General features: G+C 41.7%; 1 protein-coding gene across 1 annotated transcript; it reads left to right on the forward strand.

The window, feature by feature from the left end:
* The first annotated feature begins 8,266 nt into the window (after positions 1–8,266).
* On the forward strand, positions 8,267–11,306 carry LOC143009194 (DENN domain-containing protein 2C-like). Its single transcript, XM_076161206.1, has 5 exons — positions 8,267–8,284; positions 8,840–8,948; positions 9,584–9,826; positions 10,036–10,122; positions 10,213–11,306. The coding sequence occupies exons 1-5, from the start codon at positions 8,267–8,269 to the stop codon at positions 10,242–10,244; spliced, it is 489 nt and encodes a 162-aa protein (XP_076017321.1). The 3' UTR covers positions 10,245–11,306.
* The last annotated feature ends 359 nt before the right edge of the window (positions 11,307–11,665 follow it).

Genomic DNA, 11,665 nt, shown 5'->3' on the forward strand with positions numbered 1-11,665 from the left:
CTCATTCTCTCCTCGTCCTTTCTATATTTTTCTATGGCATGTACCACATGGTCACAGAATTCTCTGTGCCACTTTGATGTCAGTCCCCCAACGTCCTCCTATCTGCTTTTTACTGGGCTTGGCATGGCCTCGATCACTGATGTTCTGACCAGTGTGCTTAGTAGAGGGCTTCTCTCAGCTTCCTCCTCAGTTTCCTGCCTCCATCTTTTCAGTTGACGACTGATGTAGGCAGCTGGATTCTCTGTATCAGTAAGAAGCTCACCCTTCAGTGCCTTGGGGTCAATCTTGACCGGATATTCTTTCCTCAGGGCCCCCCATAAGCCAGCTCGATATGGATTGAATTCAGTTCCATCGGCTAGTGGATCAACCATCCAGTGTGCGCCACTCATGCGCAAGACATTTTCCATCGTTGGCACCCCCATGGTTCGGGCCCACAGTGCCTTAATGTCGCCAAGAGCCAATATTTTGCCCACTGTCTCTTCCCTGAATGCTTTCATCCATTTGCTGGCCCCCTCATGGACGTTAGGAAGTCGAGCAATCAGCCCCTCAAGGTCGAGTGTTTGCCATGGGATATACTGTCCCTGTGCCCCCTTTATCAATATTGGATATTGCCCAGGGTCATATCTGTCTGGAGGCCTTATTGCAGGTCTGTATCTAAGGTCATAATCTTTCTCCTTGCTTTTGGCCCCCTGTTGGCTTCCTGCAGCAAATGTAAGACTTCCTGCCACAATATCTCTCTGTTCTACTTCCCGAGGTCCTTCAGTGTAATTTGCTCGAGCTTCACATACTTTGCCCTGCTCTCTCATATCGTGTGCCCTCTCTTCTCCCTTAACATCTCTTTTCCCTTTTTCCTGTTCTGCCTCTAGTTCTATCTCTTGATACTTAGTATGTTCCAGGTTTTCTTCACCTAGTTGGTCAAACTTCAACCGATATGCCTCTGCCTCTTTCTCTTTCAGAGCCTGGTTTCTCTCTGCAAAACAATCTAAGACTTTTGGTTTGTCCTTTAGAACTTCCTTGTTCCTTTCTCTGCTGTAAACTTTTGGAGTCAAATCTTTATACTGGAAGGATCAAATTCAATGTCTCCTGAAATTTGAACGACCCCTGCCAGATTTGGATATATTCCTGCAGTGTCTGTTGACACGGTCTGTTTCCTCTCCGCTCGCACCTTTTTAGCTCTTAAATTCTCTCGGATTTTTCTCAACCTGTTCCTGTAATTTGTGCCTTCATCTTTGAACAGTTTCATTATCTCTTCCTCTTTCTCTCTTTTCTGTTGTCTTTTCTCGCATAAGTTTTTAGTTTGCTTCTCCCATTTTTTAGATGTTTTCTCTGTCTTTTTTGCTCAGGGGATATTCAATTCCCAAGAGGGTTACCGGTATTCTGTCCATTTCTGCTGTGTGTATCAACAATTTGAATATTGTCTTTTGATGTTTTTATACCTGGATAGGCTCAATTGCGTAGTTTTAGAATGGCAATAATTGCAATTTGGTCTTATTAACTAAGTTAAGCAACATACTTGTTTCAAGCACACGTTATGTTATATGTCCTACGTCACCTCTTCATAAGCACTTATTCTGAATTCAGCATCTGGTAATACATTTAAATCAAACAATGCAACAATATATGCCAATACTGTATTGCAGCTCTCAGTTTATGTACAGAAAATGTGGTGTAAGCCAAATAATATTAAGTGGTCAGACCTGACTCCAGAGAGTCTCAGATGGGGAGGAGGCAAGTCAGCCTCTCTCCTTTCTTCCTGTTTAGCAGGCCTGAGTGTGTGAGGTCTAGGCACGCCCACTCAGTGGTATACGCCCCTCCTATGCTTCAGTAGGGCACAGGACAGCGCTGCGCACACATCTGTCTCAACACACTGGGTGAATATAGCAATACAGCACAGAATATAACAACAGTTAAGTTTCAGCTATTTTTCAACACCGTAACAGCAGTGCTCCCGCAGCACACAACAAAACAACACTGCAACAGGTTTTTAACCGATTATATTGCCAGAAGGAACATTCAACCATCAATTTTGACCACTACTTTATGTACAAGTTTTTAGTAGTTGTACTTCTACAATTTTCAGCTTCAAATTTCAGAGTTTATGTACTTCGTATTTGCAATGGAGCCCAAACTGGACACACACACGGCTCCCTTTTGTTCTCGCAGTCACACTCAAAGGAAACACATCCTTCCTCACGGCACACATGCATTCAAACCTCAGCGCTGACTGCACTTGTGCACAAACACACACACCCACACACACTGCTATTGTCAATTTAAATATTGAGGGGACAGCAATTGTAACGATTAACAACAGCTTATATGGCAGTTCTAAGATTTCTGTTCTTCTGAATTCACCTATCTCTCTATTTGTCCAAATTATTTATTAGTTTACTCTGATCTATATATCTCTGATCTATGTTTCTCTGAATTTATAACTTTAGTTAGGTCTCATTGAGAAGTGGGCAAGGTGTGATTGTCCTTGTGCGTGTCTCTCTGTTTCTCGGAATCTAGGGAGACAACACCCAAGCTCAAGTACTTTAACGGGACCTCTTATGCATTCTCTGTTATCTCCTCTTATTGACCCCTAATTCTTCAACTTTTAACATCAACTTTTAGATTTTTGAAAATTACTCTAGTGCATTTAAAAAGTCAATTTCAATTATGCAGAAATACAGCAAATTACCACTTCTAAAATGCTCCAATTCCTGTAGTTTTAATTCTGTAAGTACACTTATATGTTTTACTTCTGATGAATTCTCTTTTGATTGATTTTACCTACAGAACTTCTCCTCAACTTCCTCTCCTCCAGTTATATTGTTGTTATATATTTAATACTGCTATAGATTAATCGGACCCGCTTATATGGAAACTGCAATGTATTTTCGAAGATGCAAACCAACCTTTTCACAGGAGACCCGTTTCTCTCGTGGTCTTCCTGTGAGCCAGCTAATCTGATCTTACTCTCCTAGTGAGCCGCAGAGTGCTCATATAGTTTTTCTAGAAAAATCTCTTATATAGACGTTCAGTACCCCCGAGCTCCTTCAGGTTTCTGGCAAATAAGAAATATTTTCAGCATTCCAAAGTGTAATTTATGGAATGTTTGACAACCTTGTCAAAATCATTCAAGATCTCATGAATGAGCAGTTTCAACATTTTAGCCATCACTTGACTACTAGAGTCTTTGGGTTAAAGACAACTGGGACCTCCCAGCATTTTGTTGCGCAATCTCTTCTCTTCTCTTTCACACTCACACACACAAACCCTCAGCCTCGATTCTCCCTCTTCTCTAATCAGACTCTTTGTTGTGAGTTTTAACTCTACTGAACTTACCAACCAGACGACGGACCTCCAGGCAGCCCCCTCAGACAGAATACTAAACTAGTTAAAAAAGCAAATCTGCTCACCTCTTTATGGCCATGTCTGTGTGGGGAGACGCACCCGAGTTCCATCCCCCGGTGTGGCAGTCCCGCAGGTTTTCTCTTGCCAATCCTGTGTACGCGACGACAATTAATATAGTATAATTCAAAATATCACTTTGCGGAGACAGTTGAGGCTGCGTATCTTCGTTTAATCATTCACACATGAGTGCTATCTCACACATCATAGTGAATATAGGCACTGGCTCCTCATAGAGCCAACATCAGTTTATATCAAGGAGTTACAGGGGGGGGGCTTTCCATTGTTCTATTGTTGGCCCTGGCTACCTTAGTAACCATGTCATGGTGACATGGCAAGACACAATGTCGCTTCCTCGCTGATGATGGATGAACGATTCTGGTAAAACACTCAAGGTTAAAAACAACTTGTGTACTTCCTTTCCGATATTGAACAGTTACATAATATTAAATGATTGCCAAGAAAACACGGTTAACTTGCATACTATTGTCCTGAATATAGTACATTTTCTTCAACAAGCCATGTTTCAAGTATCTTCATAATGCCAGCGATTAATTCATAAATTTGGCTTATCCACTCAGCAAGCATTGTTGCAAGTTTTAACACTTACTTGCATTATAGGTGATGTGTGAGCTGAGGCCGATTCTGGGTGTGGCCAAGAGCAAATTTATACATGAAGTAAAGATGAGATGGGAGGACAAGGTGCCGTTTTACAGTGTTTAGAAGAAAGTGATGAAGCCACCCATGACCCTGGATGAAGTCATGTTGCTGTGTATCCAATACACTGCGTATCGTTCTTCAGACATGGGAATAGATTTGTGTATGTTGCCAATATGTAACACTGATTAAATTAACCCAAAATGATAATTCTCTCGATGGTGACAAAAGGACAAAGGGTGACAGAAGGAATGTCTGTGACCTCAATGTGGCGTAGATGTCATGTTTAGGGTAGACAAACGTATTTCCATTGAAAGGATGTTAATAAGAGGGTTCCTTTATATTCTTTTTTGTGTTATTTGGGTTTAATATTGTGTGTGATGTGTCATTACTATGCAGCAATATCTGCAAACTTCCAGTAGGTGTCAGTAAGGCTACACCAGTGAATTAGATTTGATTCAACTTCATTGTCATTGACACACAAGTTAACTCATTTCGGGCCTGAAACAAACAACCCACATGTACAAATAAGGGTTTAGTGTCCGAGACAGAGGTAAGCAAAGTGTCACAATGGATCCAAGTGCGACTGAAATTGTTGTACAAGCTATTTCTTTACAGTGTTAAGTGTTTTTTAAAGGACTTATATCTTAAGGTGGAGAGGAATTAGAGCACTTGTTGGGCATGTGACAGGGATCACTGCTTTGTCTTTTAAATGTAGACGGAGTAAGAGGAGAGTTGCATTTTATTGATGCATGAGTCAGAATTGCTCGGAAACTCTGCCAGGTATGAAAATACTGCAGATAATCAGACACAGAACAGATGTATGAGTGTGTTTCTGATTTCATCTACCATCCATTCATGTCTACTATTCACAACACACATCCTGTACGTGCCACATCTGTACCTCACAATATAAATGTGACATTAGCCTCATGCTAAAAGGGTAAAGCAAGTATACAAAAATAACAAATAAGCACTTTATGCATCATGACTGCACAATAACTTTAGGTTAATGTTGATTATGGATTTTTTTTGTCTTTGTCATACGTGATCTCTGCCTTGTAACACTGTCTAACTTGTCTTACAGCCCAGTGGAAAGGGCAAGAGGCTTCCTGAGGTGCACTGTGTCGTCAGTAAACTGGGCTGTTTCAACCTGTTTGCAAAGGTAAAGGAGCCAGAAAACACACCTGCTCTCTTGTTTCTGCCCTTACTGGATTTTCAGGGAGTATTAGTGAAACAAGATAGACTGCCGGTTGTTGAAATCCAGTCTCTGTGTCCTAAAAACTGCTGTCTTGAGTGTTTCACAGTGGAATGAAGCTCCACTGAAGTATTTGTATGCGTGTTGTTGTGTCCCACCCATTTTCCGTCTGGCCAAAAGACAAAAAAAAAGTGTGAATGTTGCCTGGGAAGCTGCATGTTGCTTCTGTACATGTGTCCTGCAGGTTTGTTGTTGAGATGATAATCAGTCCTGGTTGTTGATTGCGTACAGTCATTTGTCTGCGTCTTTCCAGATCTTGGAGGAGGTAGAGAGGCGGAGGGAGATTTCCCCAGCGCTGGTCTACTCCTTCATGCGTAGCGTCATGGAGGCCCCATTCCCAGCTCCTGGGCGCACAGTCACCATCAAGAGCTTCCTTCCTGGCTCTTGGAATGAGGTAAGGCTCAAACCAAAGAGGAAATGTTAATTAGTAGTCTTGTTCCTCCTAACCGCTCTTTACTTCATGACTCAGAATGAGAGGTTATCTCTGTAAACAATAGGGGTTGCCATTTCAAATTTAGGTCCATGTTGGGACAAAGCAAATCCCACATAGCCCTGCTTTTATGTGTTGTAACGACATGGACAACAGTTCAGGTAAATTAATAGTTTGCCTAAGAATTGGGCTTGCGTGTATTTACCGGAGAATTAGTCTGTTATTAACTTTACGCACTGAGTATTAGGCAAATAATGAACCGTCTCGTTCCCTCGTAAATCAAAGAAAATGCTACAAAAGTGATGTCACTGCTTTGATTGGATTCAGCATTTGGGTAACTGTTCAGATTGAATTTTTGAATCATTTTTGAAGTGTCACTTGGGGACTTGGTTATTTGTACTGCAGAGGTCGGCTGTGATCACATTAGAATCTGCTGTGTCACAACTGAAAATTGTAACTCCTGGAGCTTCTTTTCCTGGTAACAAAGGAGGCTTGTTTAAATGTTATTAATAGTCCTTGAATGACTCCCATGTCTCTTGTTGCCTTACCAGGAACTGACCCTGTGTCGGCCGGTGGACTCCAGACTAGAGCATGTGGACTTTGACAGTCTGCTGCAGTGTCTCAGTGTCGGGAGACTCCTGCAGGTGTTTGCCTCTCTGCTGCTTGAGAGGAGGGTTATCTTCATTGCAGACAAACTCAGGTACTGCTCACAGCTGTAGGGAATCAGCTACATCTATCAAGTATGTCAGTGTTGGCATTTCAAAAACATTTGGGATGGATGAATTTACAGTTTTCTCCTTAATGGTTGTAGTGATCATCAGTTTGATTGCATTATAGAGCTTTAGCAATGTGTCATGTGTAGGGGAGGCAGTAGTCGAGTGGGTAGAGCTTCCGCTTAAGAACCGGAGGGTTGCCGGTTAGAGTCCCTGCCGAGGTGCCCCTGAGCAAGGCACCGAACCCTCAATTGCTCCCCCCTCTGCGAAGGGTGGTAATATAATGTAATGTAAGTCGCTTTGGATAAAAGCGTCTGCCAAATGATCGTAATGTAATGTAATGTAATGTCATCTCTGCAAACTTGGTCTTGTCATGACAGTTCACTAATTGCTTAGCGACAGCAAAGTCCCTGTGGACTTATATTCAACATGAAAACCTCAAAGCCTGCTTATGCTGATGAGCTCCCTGGAAGAACTAACAGCAGACATTATTTAACCTGTGTGATAAATCATTAGACCATGCTAAAACAAAGTCCAAACTAGGGCACTGGCATAGTTTTCTTTTTGTTAGTTAGAGCATTTTCTGTGATATTTGATACCATTGACTTACCAGGTCCGGAGTAGACCTGCAGTCTATTGGATCTGCATGGAACCACAGAACAATATGAAAAGCTTCTTCTGTTCTACATGCAGTTTATATCTTCTTGCATTCCGATATACCTCAGAAAGTGTTTTCCTATGACAATTTAACCTTCAAAGTCTGTATTTATCTCCTATTGTAACCTCCAGATGGCTTCTCTCATCATAGCAGCAGAAGTGTTCCCTCATATAGTCTGACGCCCATTTCATACACTGGACCTCTAATATCACTATTACCACACAGTTGACAGGCGGCATTAGGGCTCAACAATACCTTGACAATGATGTATCATTGAATCACTGATGTCTTACAATATCATCTCTCTCTGTCTGTTTTGAGGTGTTAGTTCACTTACTTCTAAGCTGCTGCAAAGATTATTATACATTTGACAATGAAACCTTTAAAACCCAGTTATGCTGGTGAGCGAGATTAAAGTATTTAATCAGTCTGATACATCATTGACATATGTAAGAGGTAGATCGGATTCTCGCTTATCTGCTTTTTTCTTAGTTGTAGTGTGTCAAAGCTGGGCACCAAATTAATGTGGAGTTTGTTTCTTTTTCCCCAACATCATACGTCTATTCTAACAGTTCTTTTCTGCTGTTGTTTGTCTCTCCAGTGTGTTGTCTCGGTGCAGTCATGCAGTGCTGGCGCTGTTGTACCCGTTCACCTGGCAGCACACCTTTGTTCCCGTACTGCCGGCCAGCATGCTGGACATCAGCTGCTCTCCCACCCCATTCCTCATCAGAGTGCTGGCACCCTGCATGCCATGTTTCTGGCCTATTTGTTGAAGGACATCAAGTTGTGTCCAGATCTTGATAAGGATCTGGGCTGAACTGCACCTTTTAACACCTACTGTTTTACTTACATTTTTGACAAATTTTAAAAACCCCTGGATCAAAATCAATTCATACATTCTGAGTTGATCTGCTAGCAAACAAACGAGATAACACACATGGGTGACACTTCGTTTTGTAGCACATCCAGTATCTCCCTGTTCTAGTAGCAGTGCTTAAGAAGCTAAAGCAACCACTTCACTGTTTCATAATTCTTGTAACAAAACACTGACCTTGTGCACTGTGTGAATTTCTCTCTCTTTCAGGTGCTCATAGTGGATCTGTGTGCTGACAAGTTCGCTGTTCAGGTGTGTTCACATAGCATAGTATAATGGGATGATAGGTGTGGTTCCAGTGGGACTCAGGGCCGGCTTTGCCTGCACTTGTCTGTTGTTTGCATGGCAGTGTTTTGAAAGTGACAAAGTTGCCACTGCACAGATGAAACTATTCAGGATATAAGCCTGGAGCAGGAATCCAGCTGCTGATGTCATAGCACAAACATGAAGACTGTTGTGCAACTAATTCAGAGCCTGAGCTGTCTAAGAGCTTGTCATTCTACAGTATTCCATCTGTTCCAGTTCTGATGGACTGTGTTTGGTTGGGTCTGCATGTTCTTGCGTCAGTTTTATTTAGCTTACACTCTGATTGACTGACATCTCATTTAGCCGCTGCCTTTTTAAATTCAGGATAAAATGAACACGTATTCACATCCAACGTGTCTGTTTACATTACTTTTAATTATTTCTATAAATAAGTAACCTCCCGATGCTGTGATGTCCTCTGTGCAGATTGGCTAAAGGATAGTTCTACCTTTTGTCAGGCAACAGGTTTAATATTTCAGTTCAGCACCATAATGTTGACAAATGCATGATCTGACTTGGAACTTGTCTTTCTGGCTTTGTGCTGCAGCTCGGTGATGAAGATTGCATCCTGCCGAGTAAACTTCAGGCAGCGCTGCAGCAGATCCTGGAGGAAAGGGAAGACATGCTGGGACGAGAGGATGGAGAGCAGTCTGGAGGTTAGTACAACACAGATCGGGTCAATATCTAGATCTACTCGGTCAGGTTTTTAGACTCTAAAATGTAGCTAACTGAGAGACCAGAACCCTCAAGGCATGAGCTCACTGACAGTCAGCCGTGTTTCCTGCTGGCCATGAGCACTATTTTGACAAGCTTAATCCTTAGATTGGAGTTCATGATGTCAGAGGAAAAGTTAACACATAGAGGTTTGTACACAGTGTCTAAGACTGACTGGCTCACACTGAAGCTGTAGAGCCATTGTTAATGTCTTGAGATTATAGTCAAGAAAACTGCAGACGTCTGTTTAGACTTGTGACATGATGCTTGAATCTGTCAGCTGTTTCAACTCAGGAACCCCTAAACAACCCTGTGAAGTCTTGGCCTGTGTAGATTATTGTTTATTATCAACATCTGACTTCTTTGCTTGTCCTTTCATTTATTTACTATTATTCAAAGATTATTTTAGATGTAATTATTTGATACTCTTGAACTACTATGATATGTATATAATGTTCTTATGTTTGTTCTTATGGCCATCACATTTTGTTGTGTGGCTTATTATAAAATAAGATGTACTAATGGACCTTTCTCTCATCGTTGTCTTTCTCTCTCCACCCTCCTCTGTCCCATTCAGACCACCAGGCTGATCTCAGCTCCCTGCTGTCTGAGGCCTTTGTGCGGTTCTTTGTGGAGATGGTAGGCCAGTATCCTCAACACATGACCGAGTCGTCCAATGGAAGCCGAGAGATACAGCGGGACAGCTTCCGTAAATCTCACCCTTCCCGTGGAGTTCGTCAGTTCTTGCAGCTCTTCATGGAAACCCAAATGTTTGCTGGCTTCATTCAGGACAAGGAGCTTCGCAAGTCGGGGTTCCGGGGTAACTGACTTTGTTTCTACTACAGCGTCGCTAACAATACACTTTAAAAGAGAATATTTTCTCCTTTACTGCTGTTGTGTTTTAGACATCAGTGTAAGAACAAAGCAATATAATGTGTATAATGTGTAAGTAGTGTTGCACATGAAGGGCATCTAGGTTTTGACCTGCACATCCTGTCCTGATGGCTGAACCTTTCTAATGTGTTTCAGGTCTCTTTGAAGTCAGAGTGGCTGAGTATTTGGATTCCAACCCTGAGCCAGAGCCGAGCGGTGTCAACAAATTCTTCAAAGGACTCGGTAAGTGATAAACAAACTTGAACCTTAATAGAAAAGGTCTTCTTATTTGTCTTCTTATAAGTCCTACTTCTTTTTGTCTTCTTATTTCAGGAAACAAGATGAAGCTTCTACAAATAAAATGACTGTGGGGTCGATTTGTAGAGCGATTTACAAATATATTTGTTGCTGCTGGACTGGCTGTGAACTGGAAATAACTGGATTCAGATTCTTGGGTCTTGGTTGTAATGGTACTGTGGGATGGCCAGCTCAAGATCTTAGAGCCATAGGTATGTGCGTATGTATGTATGTATTTATGTATGTATATGTATGTATGTATGTATGTTTGTGCACTTGTGGAAACGGGAAACACATTTTATTGTTTTATTGTTTTATGAAGCCGTGAGCATGAAGCAAAAACATTCCAGGTAGTTAAACCTCAGTCATTCACTTTGAACACACACACAGTCATAACTAACTTCTTTTACAGTTTTCAGTGGAAGACACTGTATTTGTTACAGACTTTGAGTCATGTCTGGGTATTGTACAGTAAAAATGAGCAAAAACACACTTTAGTATCAGTTGTAAATGATTGCAGAAGTGGTTGTGATCAGAATGTGGTGAGACGCAGCATGGGATCAGATCCCAGCAGGAACTTGCCAGCTAGAAATGCAAACACTACAGCTGAGACACAAGTTGAAACGTCACTCTGTCTTGTCTTCCCTCTGTCGCATCTTAATTTAAGGTGTATAAGGGGACTTTCATATCAGTGTGTAATGTTTTACTAAAGTGGTTCTCAATTGTGATCCCGAGCACCACATTTTCCATTTCTCACCGCTCTACCCACACCCGATCAGCCGAGTCGGGTTCGGTAGGTCAATCAAGTTTTGGGAGCCACCAACTCTTGATCATCACCCTGAATTAGGTAATCGGGTGTGAGGATCAGAATTGTTCATGTTGGCGTTGTTGCATCCCTTTGAACACATTCTCATTCTGTAAAAGGTTTTGTTTGCATTTCATGTTATTTGGAGGTTTACGCGGGAAGATTTTAAGTATTTTGATCAAAACTTATGAATCAAGATAACAATCTATAATGTTCAGTTCAATGTTTGAGTTCATGTTCATGTTTGTCCGTTTTCTCTTTTATCGTTGATTTTCTTCCTGGCAACTGGATTTGTAAATATATATATATACTTTACATTTTGCACATTCATGAGAACCAGTGTACAGTATTTTGAATATTTTTGTATCAAAGCATGACATGTTCAGCATAAAAACCTTAAAATAAATGGGTTCCAAGGGACATAAATGAATATTTGCAGACATCTTGGCCTCGTTCTTCACTGATAAGGTATCCGACATCAATGAACAGTTTCTGAGCCAGACCAACTCAGTTCAAGCCCCCCCAGCTAACAAGACCTCCTTCATGTCTTTCTCCCCTCTCGCTTCCAAAATTCTACTGGAGTCCTGTTCTCTGGACCTCGTACCTTCCAACCTGCTGCAGGCCTTTACGCCCACACGTTTCCCTGCACTGGCACGGATCAATCCCTCGCTCGCATTCAAGCAA

The sequence above is a fragment of the Genypterus blacodes genome, unplaced genomic scaffold (assembly GCF_046128005.1).
Source record: "Genypterus blacodes isolate CSIRO-AG114 ecotype Tasmania unplaced genomic scaffold, CSIRO-AGI_Gbla_v1 ptg000111l_1, whole genome shotgun sequence".
In the NCBI taxonomy this organism is placed as follows: domain Eukaryota; kingdom Metazoa; phylum Chordata; class Actinopteri; order Ophidiiformes; family Ophidiidae; genus Genypterus; species Genypterus blacodes.